The 22071-nt window shown below is 38.0% G+C and overlaps 2 protein-coding genes across 2 annotated transcripts; one reads left to right on the top strand and one right to left on the bottom strand.

Moving 5' to 3' along the window:
* Positions 1-1062: 1062 nt before the first annotated feature.
* gnpat (glyceronephosphate O-acyltransferase) lies at positions 1063-21686 on the bottom strand. Its single transcript, XM_056262655.1, has 16 exons — positions 21499-21686; positions 20574-20765; positions 18608-18784; positions 17657-17786; positions 12379-12506; positions 10672-10747; positions 10012-10163; positions 8872-9002; positions 8066-8289; positions 6317-6568; positions 6153-6232; positions 5835-5975; positions 3433-3532; positions 3199-3292; positions 2255-2316; positions 1063-1289 (listed from the first exon to the last, which is right to left on the bottom strand). Exons 1-16 carry the CDS (start codon positions 21526-21528, stop codon positions 1246-1248), a joined length of 2013 nt encoding a protein of 670 aa, XP_056118630.1. The 5' UTR covers positions 21529-21686; the 3' UTR covers positions 1063-1245.
* On the top strand, positions 13482-15380 carry LOC130096035 (zona pellucida sperm-binding protein 3-like). The gene is made up of 8 exons (XM_056262662.1): positions 13482-14076; positions 14158-14276; positions 14351-14454; positions 14520-14697; positions 14776-14893; positions 14967-15049; positions 15127-15218; positions 15295-15380. Exons 1-8 carry the CDS (start codon positions 13525-13527, stop codon positions 15345-15347), a joined length of 1299 nt encoding a protein of 432 aa, XP_056118637.1. The 5' UTR covers positions 13482-13524; the 3' UTR covers positions 15348-15380.
* Positions 21687-22071: the final 385 nt, after the last annotated feature.

The following is a 22071-nucleotide window of genomic DNA, read 5'->3' as shown; positions in this document are numbered from 1 at the left end:
GTTGCATCCTCCATCCGGTGACCACAGACAGATAATGTCGTGATGATCAGTCCAAAATATGGGATAGAAAATAGACCTGAATTTCCATTCAAATCCCCACAATGGGCACATATGTTAGTTTGTTTTCTAGAAAGACTGCAGTGCAGCACATAAATGTATCTAAACTCTGTATATAGTTCAGTTTTAGGCCGCAGTGTGAAAATTCAAAGGCAGGAAACCAAAACTGACATGCGTCAACTTCACACCATTTTAAAAGCTTATCTTTGTGATCTGGGTCAGTAGCCTACGACTTAATTCTTAATTCATTCATTCTGAAAAATTGATGTAATACTTTGAAATAAAACATTACATGTGGTGTTGCAGAGATTCAGCAGTTCGACGCCATTCCTGATGTCAAGTGCGACATGCCTCTATATCGTCTGACCCTTTTTTTTTAAATCATAAGAACTACCGAAAGACAGTGTGAAATATGTAAACAATCCAGTGATATGTCTAAAAACATGTCGCGTCACTATGCATTATTTTGTATTAGCAGAAAATCGGTTTAGTTTACAAGAGGCACGTAAACACTGTTATGGCAATGAAAAGTCTCCATATTTGGCTCATTAGAACACTAAAAGCTTCCCTTATGAGAGCAGACACTCACTTTTACACTTTTTCTTTAGCTCCCAATGAGTTAACACTTTTGATTGACCTATTTTTGTAACATGATCCCTAAAAAACTCGATCCCTAGCAAAAGCAAAACAAACAAAACAAAAAAAACGGCCATGTCTAGAGAGCAAAAGAAAATAATTCAAATCAAACAAGTCACGGAGAAAAAAGAAAACCGAGCCGACAAAAATCCAGCAGGAATGAACAGTAACAGTGTTTCGGATCAAAGCGAAGGCTCTTTAGTGCTGACATGGATTAAAACGAGCGCAAACGGCGGTAACAGGATGTTCAAACGGGAATACAAAAAACATCAGAAGTGTCGCTGTCTTCATATGCATGGCAACATCAGAGCAGTTTAAACCTCGTCGGATGAAGACATAAAAGATGTCGGCCGATCACAGACGCGAGTTTGTGGAAGAGGGAGAGAGATAAAAAGAGTGCCTCCCAGATGGCAAACCCGTGACGTCCCTTTAAAGCTCGATGACAGGTAACCTTTGTAGTCAGCGAAGCCGTGCCACCTTGCAAAATTTGGCATTATGCTAATGAAGGCAGTTTAGTTTGGTTTGGCCCTCCAGAGACTTGTGCGTGTACGACTACAGTCGAGCGAGGACGGGCTTCTGGGTAGGAATTTTACCTCCTGTGTGACAGAGGAAAAGACAAGTGAAAAGTTAAGATGAGCGGAGCTGTAACATCGAACGGAGAAGCAGGAGGACATGGCAGAACGGCACAGCGACACGACAGGAACTGGGTCACAGTGTAAAATGAGGAACACAAACCAATTCTGTGAGCGAAAATGTAACACTTTCCTCGCTATTGACGGAATTTTCGAAATCAGAAAAATCACGTACGGTCTGAGGAGGAACTACATTTGAATTTGGACTTACTTCGTTTTTATTTTAATTTGAGTTTAAGTTTTAGTCATTTTATGTGCTTTTAACATTTTTATGCGTTTTTCTATTTAGCTTTAATTTATTTTTAAAGTCATTTTATTCCTTCAACTTATTTTATTTCAGATAGGCGACATTACAATTTTTTAAAAAGTTTTTTATCTAACTATTTTACTTTATTTTATTGTAGCTCATATTTGAATTAGTAAAAACATTTTTTTTTTTTACTAGTTTTAGGTTTAGTTAATAAAAACAACATGACGGCACAACAAGAAAGTATTCCAAGATAAACATTTCAAACATTAGTATGCTACATTTGTTGTCAAATGACTTCCCTGACATGGATGTTTAAGTGCTGTACACTTTTAAAAAAATTATTTGGTGTAAAAAAATATATATATATTTAACAGTGTGATAAAATGACATGAATAAGTCAAGAAAGAGATTTGAAAAGTCACTACTGAATTTACTTTCCATCCATTCATCACACTGGATGTCGTCGACCACACTGCATTATGGGAATATGCATTAGTATGCATACTTGTTATTGCCAAACGTAGCACCGTACATGATCCACGTATACCATGCAACTTACTATGCACAGTATACTGTACATTCTATACACTGCAGAAATATTTAGATTATTATGTTAGAATGTGAATGTTCAAACATTGCCAAACTTGAACATGAGCTATTTTGATGACATCACTCTTACCCAGCGTATCCTCCAGTGAGTTCACTGCAATCTTGTTCACCTTCAACGTCACCTGATCTCCTCTGTGAGAGACAGTTCAGTTCAGTTAAACAACCATAACATTTCAAAAGCCCATTACATATCTAATGACATAAAGACTATAGGGCTGGGCATTGACACAATTGATTTTGATACATTGGACATATATCAGATACACATGTCAAAAGAAAAAAAAAATCTCTCAACTAATGTTGTAAACTATACAGGGAACCCTGTCAGTAGGTACATTAATTTTATATTAATAGTATTGTATACCGTTTTATGCATGCCTTATGATAGAATTATTTGATACTGTAACCATATCGGTAGGTAGATATGTAACCTTAACCTTATGTTTCATGTCAAAATGATCTTTGTATAATTTCCTACACATAGGGGTGCATCACCTCCTCATAATGTGCATGGTATGCTAGTTATATTAATCAGAGTATAAAGGGACACAACATTTCCAGCTCACTCCAAATCATGCAAATGAGTCAGCCTCCAAACAAAGAAATGTTTCCCGCTTGAAATTACACCCTTTTCATTGGTCAAGCCAACTCAAGAGGTGTGACCTCTGCAGAAGTTCAATCTCAGTGACCCTGCCTCATCTTTGATTCGTTCTTGTGGGAAAAGAGTGAAGACATCCAGTCCTATCGTGACGCAGCGGGACCTCCCCTCAAAGTTACAAGCCATGTTGTACCTTTCCACTCGGGAGAGAGGACTCTTCAAACAACAACTGACACAGACTAACATAACTGAAGTTTGTCATTCTTTACTCAACCTGGAAGAACCTGACAGCAACTTTACCACCATCGACCTATTAAACCATCAAGGCTTTCATCCGAGACTACATCTGGACACACATCTGCATCTGCTCTCAATATTTTCCCCCAGCCCTAAAGCCTATATGAAGATGGACTTACACTTTGACCTTCCGCACGGCTTTGAGCCTCAGGAGAGCTGCTAGAGTGTTCTTCTGCAGGTCTGAGGATAAAGCTTCATGACACTTCAGACGGCCTGATGCCGCGGTGACAAACACAGAGAGAAAATAGAAGATTTAAAGATCTAATCACACGCATAATCAGATCACCTGCGATGGATGTCAATACCAAGTGTGAACGGGACCTGATATGTAAACAGCCAAAACACTGTGTTACCTGCTAAGATGAGCTTCAGTGCAAAGTTCCTCGCAGCGGGAACAAACTCCTTCTCCGTCAGGTTCTCGTTAGTCTCCTCACACAGATAGCGACACACCACCTGCACAAAGACACACACAAACTTAATATGACCTGCAATAGCAATTTCTGAACCCAAGATTGGTGTTCTATGTGAAACCCCCTTAAGAAATAAGCTAAACTATACAGGGACAACTAGTTAACTATTCCCACAGACAACTCTCTAGCTGTTTCCATCCACCTATTTTTATGCCAATTTTGGGATATTGCATTAAAAAAAGCTGAACGGAAACTATAATGGAAACACATTTACCGAATAAATCTCTCAAAGCGCAACAATAAGCTTTGCCTCAACAGAGGAATGCGATTGGAGAACTGGACTAACCAGTCGACCATGTTCATTGGCTCAGGCAAACCAACATCTGAGATGCTGTGCAAAATCTGTCATCAATATGCGTTGGTATAATGACCTCCCAGAACCATCTCACACGATTGCATCATCAAGCATCAGGCATCCGGTACCAAACGCTGAACGTGACAGCGTTTATCGCAATATTTTGACGGGTCGCCGTGATGAACTTAAAGTTTCTGTATGTTTGCGATACGTTTTATCAAATGAAAGGGTCAAATGCTCATGAAGTGACTTACGGGGTGTCTGCACCACTGGTTCACAGAGACACACAGAATGCAGGATTCATATTTAAATGGTCTTCTTGCAGCTTAATATCCACAGACATTAGTCCATGCCGCAATTTGGTTAAAGGGGTCATATAATGCCATTTTTGTACAAGCTAGTATGATTCTTTAGGGTCTAAATTAAAAGTTTGTAATATACTTTAATTAAAAATTCTCATTAGTATTGTAAGAAAACAGTTATTTTACCTGGTCAAAAACAGCTCTGTTTTCAGCACGCCGTTTCAGTGCATATGACTTTAAATGATAATGAGCTTTGCTCACTCCGCCCCTCTGTTCTGTGCGTACACGTTTGTAACACAATAACCATAACACGTTGTTCATTATAAACGTGGGATTATGAATTATATTGAGAACGTCGTAGAAAATATGCCGTAATGTACCCTGAGTGTAAACCTTAGACGCATTCATCGTGAAGCGTGCAGCTAGCGATTTGAAAAGATTAATATAATAATATATAATATATATTACACTCACTTCAGTTGTTCTAGAGGTTCAGCAGGAACACGAATATCTGGTACCGATTCTTTTTTCATGAGCAGCTTCTTAGCAAAACCAGCTCATACTGACCCTCGTTTATAAAGCAGTCTGGTGAGAAATGATTCGCGCAAACATGAACGCATTGACGTTGCTCGTGGGGAATATTCCCTTCGAAAACAAACTCAGCCACTGCGTCTTCAGCGGTTCGGATTTAGGAACATTAAAATGACTGCTGTGTTCGTTATTACACCCAAGAACAGAACACCACAATCGCTTAGACGCCATTCTGCTCATAGACAATGCTCCGGCACATCAACAATGACCGCGCCGGTACGCGCAGACTATGATTGACAGCTGGCTCACGAGCGAGGGCGGGTCTGTGTTAAAACGCTGCTGTCAATCAACAATCGTGGGAGGGGCTTCCATTTTATTGACGTCACAAAAACGAACAGCTCAATATGAGGCAGGGGAAAACATATAAGGAGATTAAAACAAAAAAACTGGATGGATTTTTATCATTATATGATGGTTGTGTACAGGCACTGCCAACACACATTTTCAGTACAATCAACTTGTAAAGTGCATGTACCATTATATGACCCCTTTAAAGTGTCCTGACCTACTTTGATTTATTCATCCAAGATTTGACAAATTCTGTGACATTCCACGTAATACATAAAAGTCCATTTTCATGACTGAATTCCGTGATTCCGTCCGCATTTTTCCGTATCACAGAAATCATAGGGCATTGGCTTCCTCGATTGCAGCAACTTACATTTTCATTACAGATATTTTGCGCAATTTCCCAGGAAGTGACGATTTTGTACTCTTAAACATATGGGATGGAAAAGATGCTTTATTCGCATACGCTTTATGCAATATTCCAATTTTGCGACTTTGAAGGGAAACATATCAACAGACTAAAATGTGTATGCTACTATTCAAAAGTTTGAAATCAGTAAGATTTTGAATGTTTTTGAAAGAAGTCTCTTATGCTCAGACCAAGGATCAAAAATACAATAAAAGCAGTAATATTGTGAAATATTAATACAAATTCGAAATAACTGTTTTCTATTTTAATATACTTTAATATGTAACTTACTATGATCAATTTAATTCACCCTTGCTGAATTTTTTATTTTTATTTTTATTTACTGACCCCAAACGTTTGAATGGTAGTGTACATTTGCACAGTGTGTGTAAGGTGTCACCTGGTATCCTTGCAGGAAGGGGTCCAGAGCTGCACACAGGAAAGCGAGGGTGCTTTGACCGCTCGCTGACATCACAATCTCATGCTCCAATACCTGCAACACTCCACGCTTCATGAGCAAATAACACGCTTCTTCAAAGTCCTACAAAAACACACACACATACAATATTCAAAGACGTAATTTGATTTGATTTCACATCAGAGAGCCACGATTTGGTTTTTAAAGGATTCCTAAACTATTAAACTCATTCCTAATGTTCAAACTCAAATTTTTAGCAACTTAAAAAAAAAAAAAAAAAGTTAGTGAATATGCTCGAACCTGAACCGAGTCTCCAGGGCAAAGAATAAATTCGTTGGAGAACATGTTCCTCAGAAAGCTGAAACAGTTGTAGATGTCATCTAGAACAGAAATTACTCTTGATTAGTGTTACTAATCAAGAGTAAAACAAGTAAAAACATGTACGCAATTGATATCTCTCACACCTTTTCTATTGGAGTTTGCGCTTTGCATGGCCACTGCTAACAGAGCCGGTCTCAGAAACACGTGGAGGATCTGGTTCCTGTAGGAGGCACAAGAGAGCACAACGACGGCTCGGTGAAACACGGCTTCCTCTGGTGTGGTCTCGACCCCCGGCGCCTCCGTGACGCTCAGCTGGACGTGTCCCGCGGACACGGTCAACAGGTGTGTGTGCAGAGCTAAACTACAGCTGATGACTTCACTGCAGGACGCGTGATCTACAGAGAGACAGAGAGATCATATTATTGGGGATTGTTCAAATTAAGGTCACGTTAAGCTGCCATAAAGCTATTGGATTTCTCTGCAATGAATTATTCATCGAGCGCATTTCCTTTATTTAAGCAGATTCTGCATATCCTGGAGATATGCATGACCATTTTTGCCATTCTGAGAAAATCTGAAGAATATGATATATGATAATGGGATACAATTTCAGACGGCTAAACTTTCAAATTTAGAGATCTTTATTCAGTGATACAAATAGTTTGCCTGCGTGTAATCAAATATTTGAAATGATTTCATTTAGGACTTTTGATTAACAATCAGAGAGAACATTTATTTAATGCAATTTGTATATACTGTACTGTTGTTGATTGTTAATTCATGTTTGTTTATAATGCAATAACTAATGTTCATTTATAACATGTATGAATTTCTTTGTTCTGTTGAACACAAAAGAAGATATTTTGAAGAATGTTGGTGACTAAACAGTTGTTGGGGCACCATTGACTTCCATAATATTTATATTATGGAAGTCAATGGTGCCCCACAACTGTTTAGTCACCAACATTCTTCAAAATATCTTCTTTTGTGTTCAACAGAACAAAGAAATTCATACATGTTTGGAACAAGGGTGAGTAAATAATGACAGAATTTTCATTTTTGGGTGAACTATCCCTTTAAGGGCCCTATTTTAACAATCTAAGCGCATGGTCTAAAGCGCACGGCACAAGTGCACTCAGGGCGTGTCCGAATCCACTTTTGCTAGTTTAAAGACAGAAAAATGTTCGGCGCACCCGGCACATGGTCTAAATCTAAAAGAGTTGTCTCTATTCTCTTAATGAGTAATGGGTGTGTTTTGGGCTTAACGTACAATAAACCAATCAGAGTCTCATCTCCCATTCCCTTTAAAAGCCAGTTGCGCTCACCTTGGCGGATTCGCTATTTACACGGCGGAATTTGCAAGTGGAAAAACTGAACGCTTCTCTAGAGAGGAAACGGATCTGCTCGTGCGCAAGCAGACCATATACGGGACAAAGTGTACTCGGGTTGTGGACCCGCCTATAGGCGCATATTACTAATGCGCTCTTAAAAAAAAACCTAAAAAAAAACTAAAAAAACCTGCGCCATTGACTTTAGACCAGGTTTCAGTTGGTCAATGGCGTGGTCAATTTCAGTTGCCTCAAAATAGCAACGCACCAACAATGTGTCAAAACACACCTCGTTTTCAGACCAGCAAATAGGCGCAAATGCAAATGCACAACGTGGCGCAGGATGTGAAAATGATAACTGCGTCGGGCTGAAACTAGCTAAAAGCACTTGCCTGGCGCAGCATTGCACTGAGTGTATGATAGGGCCCTAAGTGTCTCAGACTCAAAACTCTGAATCGCTTTCAAACATGCCATGAACCTCTCACACTAGCTTTGGCAAATGCAGTGATTAGCTCTACCTTAGAAACTGGTCAGCCTGAGGTTTTGACTAGGTGCTTCTCTTACCAGGCCAGTCCAAGAACGCTCCAAACGCCAGTGCCAGGTGCCTAAGCCAGTCGGTCTGCTCCGAGAGAGAGGAGAGGTCCAGGCCATCCGGGTTCTGCAGCAGCAGCGTGGCGATGAGAACCCAGGGCTTCAGAACCATGTTCTCCTCCTGTATCCGGACCAGGCGGAACGCAGCTTCGTTCAGAAACTCGTGATTCTCTGTGCTGGGTTTCTGAGGAATGTACCTGATTAAAAAAAACACAGAACAGGGTGCTTCAACTAAACTTGCTGTGGCTGAAATCTGACAGTGGAAAATAAAAGTCAAAAATTGGCAATAAATTAGATAGATATGAATCTACTACACATAAACATAATATTGAATGCAAATGTATAAATATAGACATACACTACCGTTCAAAAGTTTGTGGTCGGTTCGATTTTTAAAGTCTCTTTTGAGATGTAAGATAAGGGTCAACAGTGAAATTATAGATATAATTACAGAAATTCATTACAGCTGTAATTATATGCTGATTTTTTTTAAATGGAAGTACAATGTAAAAACATGCATGTACACAATAAGTGCATTGTATCAAATGGTTAGTTTAAATGTTTGTACATACATAGTAGTTAAAGACACCTAATATAAAGTGGGACCCAAACTCTAATTTTTTATTAGCATAATGTACTGTGACATTCAACAAGGATCAGAAAACTCTGCATGCCGTGGTGTAAGGTAAACATATCACGCTATGTGGCTGCTAGCATCTGCTTCGTGTGAATAATGGTGACCTTTAGTGCAAAACTTTGGCTGACTGCAGGTGTCTTACCTTGGCAGCAGGTTGTACTGACAGCGGTTTATCTTTCCCTCTGCCAGACTGCGCAAAGATACAGGATGACCAAAGTAAACATGCATACTGCCATAGTCCTCGCTCAAGACCCGTCGGGCCTTCAACAGCCCCTGAGAGAAATGGATGTCAGCAAAAACAGAACAATTAAAACTCTGAGGTCTGTCTTTTCAGTAATATGTCTGGATGTTCCAAAAAAATAAAAAATCCAGTAAAAAAACAAGCATATATTTACAAACTTTGAGTGAGGATTTATGCCTGAAACACGAAAAAAGAATATTTGCCAAAGTGGTGAGAAAAATACACTTTATTCAACACATATTCTACAAAAAGACTTATCTTTTTGCTTAAATAAATATATATAGATATTTAAATATTTATATATAAATATATATACAATTTTGCTTATATATAGAGATATTTTAGGATTTTTTGAGTATATATATATATATCCATTTGTACACTATATGAAATATAGTATTTATTCTTTCTAGGTACATACTTACAATTTTTGACCAGTCAAAGGTTTGGAATCATTAAATTCATCAAAAGACTAACATTGTTACAAAATATATTTTTTTTTAACTTTCCATTCATCGACGGATCTAAAACAAAACGTGTCAAGTTTTCCACAAAAATATTAAGCAGCACGATCGTTTTCAACGTAATAATAATAAATGTTTCTTGAGCAGAAAATCAGGATATTATCATGTGACACTGAAGACTGGAGTAATGATGCTGAAAATTCAGCTTTGATCACAGGAATAAATTACATTTTAAAATATATTATAATTGTTTCACAAAATATTTCACAAAATTTACATTTTTACTGTATTTATCACTTTTTATCAAATAAATGCAGGATTGGTGAGCATAAGAGACTTCTTTCAAAAACATTAAAAAGTCTTAAACGATCCTAAACTTTTGAACAATGGTGTGTGTGTGTGTGTGTGTGTGTTGTTTGGTTGTTTTATTGTCCAAATTACGTTTTTTTTTTTGTTGCTTTTTTTTTACTGGAAAACAAGACACTGATTAAGAGAATATTTCTTGCTGCATATATTTTGTTCATATACAGTATGTCTGATAAAAAAATAATAAAGCGTAGAAGAAGGCCATGCGTACTGAGGTCGACTCTTTGGGCTTCGGGACGCCGAGCAGCTCACGGGCGTACAGGGATTCTTCCAGGATTCTCTCGTAGCTGATGCTGACAGGAACCAGGTTCACGTCGAATAGCTCTCCTTTAAAAAAAGGCTCCATCACAATATTCAACAACCCTGAGGGAGAAGAAGAAATGAAAGAGTGTGGGAGATGAAGCTGACACAAAACGGTGTTCAAAAGAGGTGGACCATTTTGTTTCTCTCATTCATCTAAATTTGCTTTAGTTCGGTTTGATTGATGAGCTGCCACCGTCGGGCTCTCCGGGTTTCAAGCTGTCGTTTTGAACCTTTGTCCCATAAATTAGTCAGGGGTGCCATTTCATTCTGGGACTATGATTCAATTGAGAAAATCCTGTGAAATTTCATTTAGCTGGCATCTCACTTCCTGTGAACAAGCATTGCAGACTCCCCCCCCCGCCCCAAAAAAAAATGTTTCCTGTCACCTTGAATTTATTTGTGCAGCAATAAAAAAGGCAGAAAAGTGGAGAAAAGCCTTGACGCTGCACAATACATGCAGAAGTCAGCAAAGAGCTTTTATCAAAATGAAAAATGTCACAGCAGCGCAGCCAGCCTGTTTTTGAAATTGTATAAAAACGTTACAAATCGATAGTCGATGTGTAATTACCCGTCTTTGGTGTAAGAGATTTGCACGTCCTGCTTCTAGTTCCTTCCAAGAAGAACTCAATTGGGGCATAACCATTCTGAACAAACAACATATAACAGGTTAATACTTTTCAACAATGTATATTTTCAACTGTCAAGACTGGAAGTATATACATTAAAGGGTTATTTCACCCAAGACTGAAAATCATCCCAAATGAAGAAATGAAGCCCAAAAAAAGCACATCCATCCATCATAAAAGTAATCCATACGGCTCCAGGGGGTTAATAAAGGCTTTAGTTTAGGGTCAGGGGTCACTCTTCCGCCAGAACTAGACTCGCGTACGGCAGTGATTATAGTTTATAAAGTTATAAATATGAATATTTTTCGCTTTGCTTCAGAAGAATTAACCCCCTGGAGTCGTATTGATTACTTTTATGATGGATGGATGTACTTTTTTGGACTTCTACTTGAGGCTGTATTCACTCCCATTATAAAGCTTGGAAGAGACAGGCTGTTTTTTAATATAACTCAGATTGTGTTCGGCTGAAAGAAGAGAGTCATGTACACCTAGGATTGCTTGCGGGTGAGTAAATAATGGGATTATTTTTGGGTGAACTATCCCTTTAAATAGTCAGTTTCAAACCTACTTACAGTATCAACTGCATCTTGATCAAAGGTTAAAATCCCCTTCCAGTTACATGTTTATAAGAGCAGTGTGAAAAGTAGGGCTGTGCGATTAATCAAAATTGAGTTTAGATTTCGGCTTCCAACGATTATGAATATATGATAATAGAGATAAAACAATTATTGTGCCCAACTGGAGAGGTGCACTTTTTCTTCTCCTTAAAAGCCCAAATTTCATGCAAATTAGTAAATTAATGTAATGCGACTTTCATAAATTAGGACGTGCTTGATATTAAAAAGTTAGAGCACAGACACGCTAAGTGAACTTTAAGCAGTCAAAAAGGCCTTCACACAAATGACCGGCTTGGCGAGCAATCACTCAAACCCAGTCTTTTATGTCTTAAGTGAATGCAAACAGTTGAGAGAAAATTTAATGTGTATCAGTATATTAGATCCGTGCATTGGTTTCTTAAAGAGACAGCAGCCTAATATTCCTGCTGCAGTCTAATGTCAATCAAACAAACAACAAAAGACAAATAAAAAAAATAAGAAATTACTCACTGCACTTGATTGAATAACTTTTGTAGCTTTAGAACCAAAGCAAGTTTAAGTAGTGAGGTAGTGAAGACTATGCTGTGTTTTATTTGACATTTTATTATTCAATTTCTGTACTAGGCTGTTAGCTGAATACACATAGACTTTTATCTGTTGTATTTGTAACTTGCTTTATTGATTTTACTGTAATACTGACTGTTTTTACTTACATTAGTTAGCAATATGCTGTGGTATCGCAATTGGAATCGAGAATTGTGAAATTCCACTGTTATCTAAAATGTACTTTTCCAGCATATACACTTGATATATATATTGCTATCATTAAATAAATTACTCGTATAAGGTTTTGGACATATGGCCCACTCATAATCGTGTTAAATAATCTTGATTAAATATTGACCAAAATATTCATGATTATGATTTTTGCCATAATCGAGCAGGCCAAGTTAAAAGCCTTAAATCCAATACAATATGAAGCCTGTATTTCATCCTATAGGTGTAATTCCCTGATTTGCTCATTTGTTCAGTTGTTTGGATGAAGGGTCTTACCCTCAGCATGGTCTTCACATACTCAGAAAACACAGCCCAGTAAAGTTTATCTCCTCCAAACGACCGACGGATGAAAAACGCTCCCGACATACGCAGCATCTCACCAATAAACTTCATGCTCATGAAATCTGCAGGAAACATCATGACATTAGTAAACACTACATGTAACCAATATATTGTAATATGAAATCAACAGTTTTAATCATTTTACTGTAAAAACCATGTTAGATGAAAATATTAAATAACTTTTTATAGAAGAATGCAAACAGCATATTTCTTTATTTTTTTTGTAAATTATTTTTAATTACATTTTTATTCATTATAAGTAATATATTTAAAGAAAATATATGTTAAACTTTTAAAAATTCTGTTTCCATTATAAAAAAAATCTGTGGAATCATGTGTTAGTGTTTCATAGTGTTTACAGTACTCCAGAGTACTACAAAAATGCCATGATTTTACCATAGTATATGTATATATATATAAACCTAAACTGCCACAGTTAAGGGCTTGTATTCAGATTATGAATCTGAGCCACAGCTGCAAAAATGACTAGAGATAAGCAAATTCAAAGATAATACTGTTTACTCCAGAGCGGCTGTATATATAAACAAACTAAACTGATAACTTTTTTACAACAAAAATTAACCATCAAATTAAATTAAATTTCCATTAAAATTAAATTTCTATTCGGATGTACTTCACAATATGCAAGAAAAAATCTGTCTCCATCCTCATTACATCAAAATTGTATTATATTTGTCTGACAAAACAACAAGAATAACGTTGTTTTCTTTTTTCAGCATTCAAGCACAACCTTACATGGTTTTTAAGCGATCTACTCTAGAGTGTGAGTTGGTAACCTTGCTGAAATCACACAGTGTATGCTCGCCTTAAGCCTTGTCTGTGAAACCAGGGGAAACCATTTTTTTTTGTACTGTGTTGGTTCACTGCTTGACGTCCACTGGACAATTTACCAAACAAGTGAGCCACCTGGATCTAGGTGTGTACAATGCTTTTAATGAAACAAGTCTGGGAAATCATTAAGCTTGACAAAAGGGGCGGAGTCTCTTTAATTGCCTGCTCTAGAAAAAGGCACAGCAGAAGATCAACAGGTATTCTGGAGGTTTCAGAAGTTTGTCAGCAATGGGACTAGTGGTTTTCAGTATTTCTGGGTTGTTGCTGCTTACAGCAATTGACTTGTGCTTTGCACAGTGGTCAGGATTTCAACAAGGCCAGGGTCCAGTAAGATTTCAGCAGCAACAGCCACCAGTTTTAGTTTCTCAGCAAGCTGTCCAAGGCCCACAGGTACCAGCATCTTTTAGGCCTTCAAGGCCTGCAATGAACTCTGTTGAGGCTGATCCATGGGATCTCCAAGAGCCTGGAAATACTCAGTCCAAGCAACTAATGCAGGGTCCTGTTGCGCCTTTGACGTGGCGTTTTCCAATAATGCCAGAAGAACCTCAACAGCCAGATGTGCCTTTTGAGCTGCGTGTACCTATAGCTACTGAGAGTATTGCAGCACAATGTGGGGAGAACTTTGTGCATGTGGAGGTTAAGGAGGATTTATTTGGTACTGGTCAGCTGGTGAATCCTTCATTCCTCACTTTAGGAGGCTGTGCAGTTGTAGGGGAGGATCCAGAAGCTAAAGTCCTTATCTTTGAATATGAGCTCCAGACATGTGGCAGCTCTCTGATGGTAAGTGGCTGCTAATGGGTCAACCCTAGAAACTGTAAAAGCCAGGTCTGTCCAGTAACCTGCTACTTGTGCTGCTTTCAGATGACTAATGATGAGCTTGTTTACACCTTCACCCTCCTCTACACTCCAGAGGCTTTAGTAGGAACACCCATCGTAAGGGCTGATGCAGCAGCTGTTGGAATTGAGTGTCATTATTCAAGGTAAAAACAAACTTGTCAAAGCAATTTTGTTAAATGCTACATTCTTCTTAATCTTGTTTTAATGCTTCCACTAGGTTGCAAAATGTAAGCAGCAATGTGCTGATGCCCAGCTGGCTTCCTTTTGCTGCTACAAAAGTTGGAGAGGAAGTTCTGGTGTTTTCCTTGAAGCTCATGACTGGTAATATGCAATGTTAGAATTTCAGAAGTGGCTAGGGAATGTTGCTAACATGAGTTTCATTTCAGATGACTGGATGTTTGAGAGGCCATCCAATCGGTACTTCCTAGGGCAGTTCCTAAACCTTGAAGCTTCTGTGAAGCAATACAACCACGTCCCTCTGCGTATCTTTGTGGGAGACTGTGTGGCTACTGCAGTCCCTGATGTGAACTCCTCTCCAAGATATTCCTTTATTGAGAACTATGGGTTAGTAGGGAATCTCTCCTTAAACTCCCGTTTGCAAATAGCGCCTAAAGTTTTAACCCACACCCTCTCTGTCTTCAGGTGCCTGGTTGATGGAAAGCTCACAGGCTCCACTTCCAGTTTCATGCGCAGGGTTCAGAATGACAAGCTGCAGTTTCAGTTGGAGGCTTTCAGGTTCCTGCAAGCTGATAGTGGCTTGGTATGCATTTTGGGCTATAGATCTGTGGGCGTGTTCTCTTACTGGTCATGTTTAACTGTGTCCTCTTCTGTAGGTGTACATCACCTGTTCTCTAAAGGCTGTCATGGCCTCCACCCTGACAAGTCCAGAGAACAAGGCTTGCTCCTTCAATAATGGGTATTGCATACCATTTGAGACTTCTAATGATTTTGAGTTGTTAAACATGGGTAAGCAGTTTTCTTTCCTGTCTATAGATGGACTTCTGTAGATGACAATGACCAGGTGTGTATGTGCTGTGACTCCACATGTGGTTCCAGCAGAAAAGGACGAGCACTACCTGATTCAGGTAACGTATGAAGTCTTTGTATTGCTCTTGCAGAAGGACTTTCAATTTCTCATCTAGTCTTTGTCTTTTTTTTCAGGCCTGGTCTCAGAAGGGAAAGCAACCATCGGCCCAATTGTGATTGCTAACTGATGTATTGTGAATGCTGAGAAGTGCCAATAAAAGTCTCTATATTAGTGAATTTACTTGTCATTTTGTATTTTAAAGGCATTTTGGACCACCAGAAAACTGCTTTACTGTAGTTTGTTTTTCACAGATTATTTTTTTTTCAGTGTGCCAAGTGCAGGAATGCAAACCTTTTCACTGAATAGGAACTGGTGTGCACGCTTGCATTTGTAAGCATACTTTAAAGGGCATATTGCAGGTTAGAGGATCCAACGAGTCAATGTATAGAAAAATAATGTAGGAACTAGATTTTCTTTAAAATATACGCTACAGAAGCTTTTGGAGTCGTTTTTGTGAAAATTTTACTTCCGCATCTGAAAATGGTCATGACTCAACGGGCGGGAGAGCGGCCAGTTCAAACAACAGGAAAACAATGGATCGCAGTGACATTTCGGACGCTGAGGAAATACTTACTCGAATGATGGACCACAGCCATACAGTTATAAGCCTGCTATGCTGCCAAGAGAGCAGGACAGGCCAGGATTAATGTCAGACAGAACGGTCAGAGACACCATGAGTTGTGGTGTGAGGAGGACAGGTGTCTTGGTGAGAGAGACCAGTGTTAGCTTATAGATATACACGTTTGCTAACGACATACACTGTGCTCACAATATTGTAGATTACCATCGTATATCAGGCCAGCAGACATGAGTATGTTTAGGGTATATATACTATTAAATGTATAAACTATCCTTGAGTATATTTGTATTGTACTAAAAACATACTCAAGTACATTTAAAACATTTTTCACCTGGGTTATAACAAACAGAAAATTAAAGACAATGAGTAATTTTGTTTTTCAATTACAAGTTGCCTCTATTTAGGGCATGACTACCTATATCACACTATTTGATGCCATTGGTACAGTATAAGACGATCAATATTCTTGCTTCGGCATCATATCGCCGGGATGATAATCCTCCCATCTGAAGTGAACGCTACACACGACCGCGTTTCTCGAAGTCGATGCGGAAGAGAAATCCCGTCTCTTCACCTGCACAAACCGCACCAGGCACGAAATATTTACAGCACCGTCCCTTTTCTTGTTATGGAAACCTGTGGACTCGATGTCCTGACAGGCCGGAGTTTTTGCAACCTCCACAAACACAATTTACCATGACGATGATAAATTAAAATACAAAAACTACCTAAAACACACTGACTCACGGCCGCTCTCACTGAATGCCAGCCTACTCTGCACTGAGGCGAGGCTGAGGCTCCCTAGCGTGACGTAAAATGACGCGAGTTTGAAAAAAAAGACGTTTTTACGAGCAGTCCAAGAAACGCTCACTTTATCTACTAAATTAGTGCCCTTATGTCGTTTTAAAACATTTTAAATCCCGCATTAACTTTTCATATGGTATTTTCATACAAGGTAGTATATTAATGTAGATTTTTTTTTAACCTGCAATATGCTCTTTAAGTCAAAAGCCTGAGTGCCCTACCTTTTACAAATGTTTGGGAAAGAGACCTAACCGTGCACAACACTTGGGAGAGAAGACGTAATCCGTTAAGCACAAGTGATGCCATCTGTGCAGAAAGTGAATTCCCAAGTATCAAGTGCTTTTACAATTGTGACTGTACAAGTGAGAAGTACATTGTCTGTTACTCTATGTAAGCCAAACCCATAGACTACAGTTTCAATTTAGTGTCTGTAGATGATAAATTGCCAGCTTAAATGACCTCTGAACAGCTGTGCTCTTTGTAATAGCAAACATGCATGTTGGCTACAGCAACGTATGAGGGTCTCCTTACAAAAGCGTGCTATTAGTATACTTAAACTAAAAAGGGCATTCATCTACTTTATGTACTTGTCAGACTTGATAGAATTTCAAGTGTTTAGACGTTCCAGCTATTACTCTTTGTTCTAAGGAAACGAAACATCAAATCAACCAGATACTGTTTCGACAAGGCCACCCCTCAACTCCAAGAGAGGACAAGAGAACTTGTGGGATTAAAACAAACTGTTGAATTCAAACACTTCTCAAGCAAATCAAATGGGTATGGACTATTTAGGAGGCTGGCATAACAAGTTATAAGACCAACATTTTGTGGTAAGAACTTTTAGACCAAATCAGGTAAAAAAAAAACAAAGAGCAGGTCTAAATTTTGTAAAGCGTGTGTCTACTCTTATAACAGCTAGACTAAATATAGTTTTCAGACTGGTACAATGCAGCAGTGTGACCTCAAACAACTCTAAAGATGCTGTTATGTTTAACATGGATTTGGAGGATTCAAACCATTGCAATTTTGACGACTATCCTGTTCACACCCACCCATTCCAGCTGCGATCACGGGCAGGGGGAGGTCGTACATGTAGAGTAAGTATGACATCATCAGGAAGTCCATGTAACTACGGTGGCTGGGCAGAAGAACCACCGGGTGCTCCTGTACAGCCTGCTGGAGCTGGGGAGAGAAAACCTCATGACAAATCCACTCTTTACATGGTATATTCATTAAAACAAATGTAATATACGGATTTGCAGCTCAATAAATATTTATAGTTATTATTATTGAAAATTGCATAATATTTTTGTGGCAATTGTGATACACTACCATTCACAAGATTATATATATTTAATATTATAGATTTTTATTTCAAAGAAATGCTGTTCTTCTGAACTTTCAATTCTTCAAAGAATCCTGAAAAAAAAGTACCATGGTTTCCATAAAAATATCAAGCAGCACAATTGTTTTCAACCGTGATAATAATAATAATAAGAGCAACAAATCATCATATTAGACTGATTTCTGAGGGATCATGTGACACTGAAGACTGGAGTAATGATGCTGAAAATTCAGCTTTGATCACAGGAATAAATTACATTTTGAAATTATATTCAAATATAAAACAGTATTTAAAAGTGTAATAATAACAATATTACTGTTTATACTGTATTTTTAATCCAATAAATGCAGCCTTGGCGAACAGAAGACTTCTAAACTGTGATTTTTATATAATACCCTGTGTAGGAAGCCATCAGCTGAACTGACCTATAAAGATAATATTATTCATTTGATAATAAGCACATTTAAACAGACAAATAAGAGATCATCATACCAATGAGAGTGTCATAAGGAATTTAAGCCCTTATGAATGGAATGAAATTTAAGAACATGTTTCAGTAACATTACTGCCTCTAGTAGTCAGCTGACAGTGTATAAGCCAGGTGTTTCAGCAGGAATGTTTCACACATGTATGTTGGGGACAGTAAAGAGTCGCTCACTCTCTGGATGCCCTCCTCGTTGACACACACGCTGCGGAAGAGTCTCTTGAAGGCTTTGCTGAGCATGAAGGCGAAGAAACGTACGGTGCTGAGCTGAAGTCGTTGAGCCATCTCGTCCAGAATCAGAGAAGCTTCCTCCGTCACACACTCACTACTGTCTCCTGATTCTGATGAAACCTACACACACAATTCAGTAGCCATTAAAACGCAATGTTTATTTTTAAACATTGGTTCAACAATACAGATGCTGCTGTAATGAACATGGCACCTAATGACTACTTTACTGTTTTTGGTCCCTGTCATTTTACTTTACTTGATGTTTGATTCATCGCTAGTTCCCTTATACGTCATACTCCAGGGTTCCCATACGCATTTAGGCACATGCACACTCCTCAAATCTAAAATATATAGATTAAAATGTGTGTATATTTAACCCTCTGGTGCATTATTGGCCAATTTTTTATTCTACGGAACACAAAAACAATCATAAAAAGGTTAAATGGTCCTGAAAAAAAAGAATCACACTTGTATTCGCAGTCAAAAATGGGAAATAAATGGAAAATAATGGAAGACAAATTTGTATCTAGTGGAAGCGTTTGGTACTGCGCACAATTAAAGTCTTACTGAAAGCAAATTTCTTTTAGATATCAACCTCAAAATGGACGCAGCCTGTTTAGATTTATGGCTTTGATTTTCTCAGTTTTAGAGTAAAATGTGTTTTGGAAAATATAGATTTCATTTAAAATTTAAATTGTATTTTTGTGCATTTTTCATGAAAATTTCATGTAAATGTAAATGTAAAAAAAAAAAAACTTTTAGAGTTTAAAGTTAACTTTTTTTTGTACTTTTTTCACTTCAGCAATAATCCGCCAAGTGTCGTCTTTGAAAAGAGATCACACTTAAAGAGGCTATATGCGTTTTTCTGAAATTTAAACTCGCGACTGACACCTGTGGCCAAAAAACAGAACTGCTCTTCCTTTCTGCTCGCTCTCGCAGCGCTCGTACATGCACACTTCACAAGTCATCTGCTGCAAGGAGGTCAACATTATGTTTACAGAGGTAAGAACAGTCAAAAAAATCGCAAAATCCATTGCACTGCTTGTGAGTGTAGGCTACGTGCTGACTAGCGGTGGTGGCAGAGTGGTCTGAAACGTTTAACATGAACGCGCCTGACGTCACATCCGCAGACAGCGAGGGGAAATCCGACCCGACAGAAAATAGGAAAAATAGAATACAGGCTTATGGGTGCACCCACTGTGAGCGGACAAGGTGTCAGTATGCTCATCAGGAGATGTTTGAGTCATAAATGGTCAAATGAAAAGGCTATTGTTACGTTTATTTTTGGGAAAAAGTTACATATAGCCTCTTTAAGTATGTGCTCCAAAGCATTCAAGATGTATGACAGTTTAAGTTGTCCATGCTCAAAAAGTGAATAAATGCATACTGCATGATGAATATAATTTAGTACCATAAAATCCCCTAAAAATGCTTAATATTAAATAAAAAACATTTCATTGAAATAAAAAAAAATCAGTAATTTTTGACGGTTAAATAAAATTGAAGATATTTAACCTTGCTTATTGTGCCCAAGAGCAGATCTATTTAAGTCCACATTTCATTTAACAAGTGCTAACCACTGCTCAAGAGCTGCAGTTCCAACTGCGTATGCTGTTTGCAAATGTTTGTTGGATCTATGGTTCCAGGAAACGCCAAAAAGTTCAACTATGTTGGTAAAACCAAAACTCACGACCATAGTTGGCTTACGATGCTTTAGGAAAACGAACCCAGAGCGTTACTGACAGACTGGGAATAGAGCTGCAGCAACATGAAACATAGTGTGTTTTGAACATTCAAGCATGAAAACCTATTCAACTAGACCCCAAAAACAAAACCAAGACTTTGTAAAAGGGCATAATAGGTCCTCTTTAAAAGCACAAGAAAATATGGCATTGAGGGTGCCCTGTACCTGTTTAATGACATACTGCAGGTGGTCCGACTGCAGGACTATGGTCTTCAGCATACTGGCTTTGCAGGGCACTAGTCCTTTATAAAGTGAGGGAGTGTAACATCTCAGTGCGTATCTCAGATCACTGGAACGCCGCCTCTCCTCCAGGACGTCTTCAAAATCATCCCGCTTCTTCAGCATCCGCTGCCTAGACTGCATGGAGACAGGAAACATGTTTGTTTATTAAGCGATAAGATGATGGTGATGATTTATATAAAGTTTAAGGGCTTTTTTTATTACAATTACATTAAAAAAAACTGAAGAATAAAATTACAAGGACCGATATTCTTGTATTTTCATGTTCTTCAAAACCTTTTGATTGGCTTATGCTTAAATGCTTTCAGACCATTAAATATATTTGCTCAAAATAACAGTAAACTAAAAATAACTCAATTCAAATTGCACATATTCATTAATTTTCAGAATGCCCAGAGTGTGCATTTCTGGAATGTCCGAAACTGTTTATAACTTATATGAAAATAAGTTATAATTCATGAGATGATTTGGATTTGTACAAAATTCCTTTTTAATCATTTGTGTTATTTCATTGCTTTAATGACTTTCTAAAATGCAGTTCATTAGTAAAGGATTAATAGGTATGTCCATTTATTTGTAAACAATGTACACAAAACTAAAAATGTTAAATGAATAGATTAAAATAGCTTTATCTTAAACATACATATAATAAATAATATTATAATTAATCAAATTCCGCCATATTTAATATAAAGTTGGGCATTTTCTTGTAGTATAGGGCTATCGCTTTAAAAACTAATGACTTATGTGCACTGGACGGAAGCCTTATAAGATTCACACTGCAAGTGTTGCAAGCATGTACTACTTTGTCAGAAAGCATGCAAAGAAAAAAATGCTCTGAAGCACTTACCGAATACAGTGTTCTAGACGCCATTTCCATTCAGTATCTATCAAAGCATGAGTGTAGTAGATCAAATGAGTTCTGTGGGAGAAAGTTTGTATCAAGGTTGATCGTTCGTGTCACAGAAATTCCTCATTCCTGTCCTGTCATAGAAATAGGCTACAAGAACAGCTGGAATGACAAGCGAGTATGAAACAACAATTACCGGGTGGGCGGGGTTTGGCGGAACGGCTGACGGATTGGGATTGGTCAAAATAATAATTTTATTTATAATTATTATTATAATTTTTTGCTGCTCTAAGCTAGTTGTTTACTGCCATTCGTGAGATTTCCCTATTACGCCACAGACTTTACTGAGGTGTTCTAAAAACAGCTCAATGTAAAAAACGAATCGAAAACTGATTGGCTAAACTACAGGATTCAGCCAATCAGGAACGACTTCTATCTGTCAGTCATTTTGTGAGTTTGAGTTTGCTGGATTACGTTTAACTGATCAGTTTTTGGAGGGCGAGCTTTTTAGAGACTGGGAGATTTGGTAAATAAATATGGCTGAAATTTGAAAAACGGAAGAAATAACTTATA

This window comes from Rhinichthys klamathensis, unplaced genomic scaffold (genome assembly GCF_029890125.1).
Source record: "Rhinichthys klamathensis goyatoka isolate OS25496 unplaced genomic scaffold, OSU_Roscu_1.1 h1tg000196l_1, whole genome shotgun sequence".
NCBI lineage: Eukaryota > Metazoa > Chordata > Actinopteri > Cypriniformes > Leuciscidae > Rhinichthys > Rhinichthys klamathensis.
The sequence above is the reverse complement of the archived record's forward strand: the minus strand, read 5'-3'. Positions and strand labels throughout refer to the sequence as shown.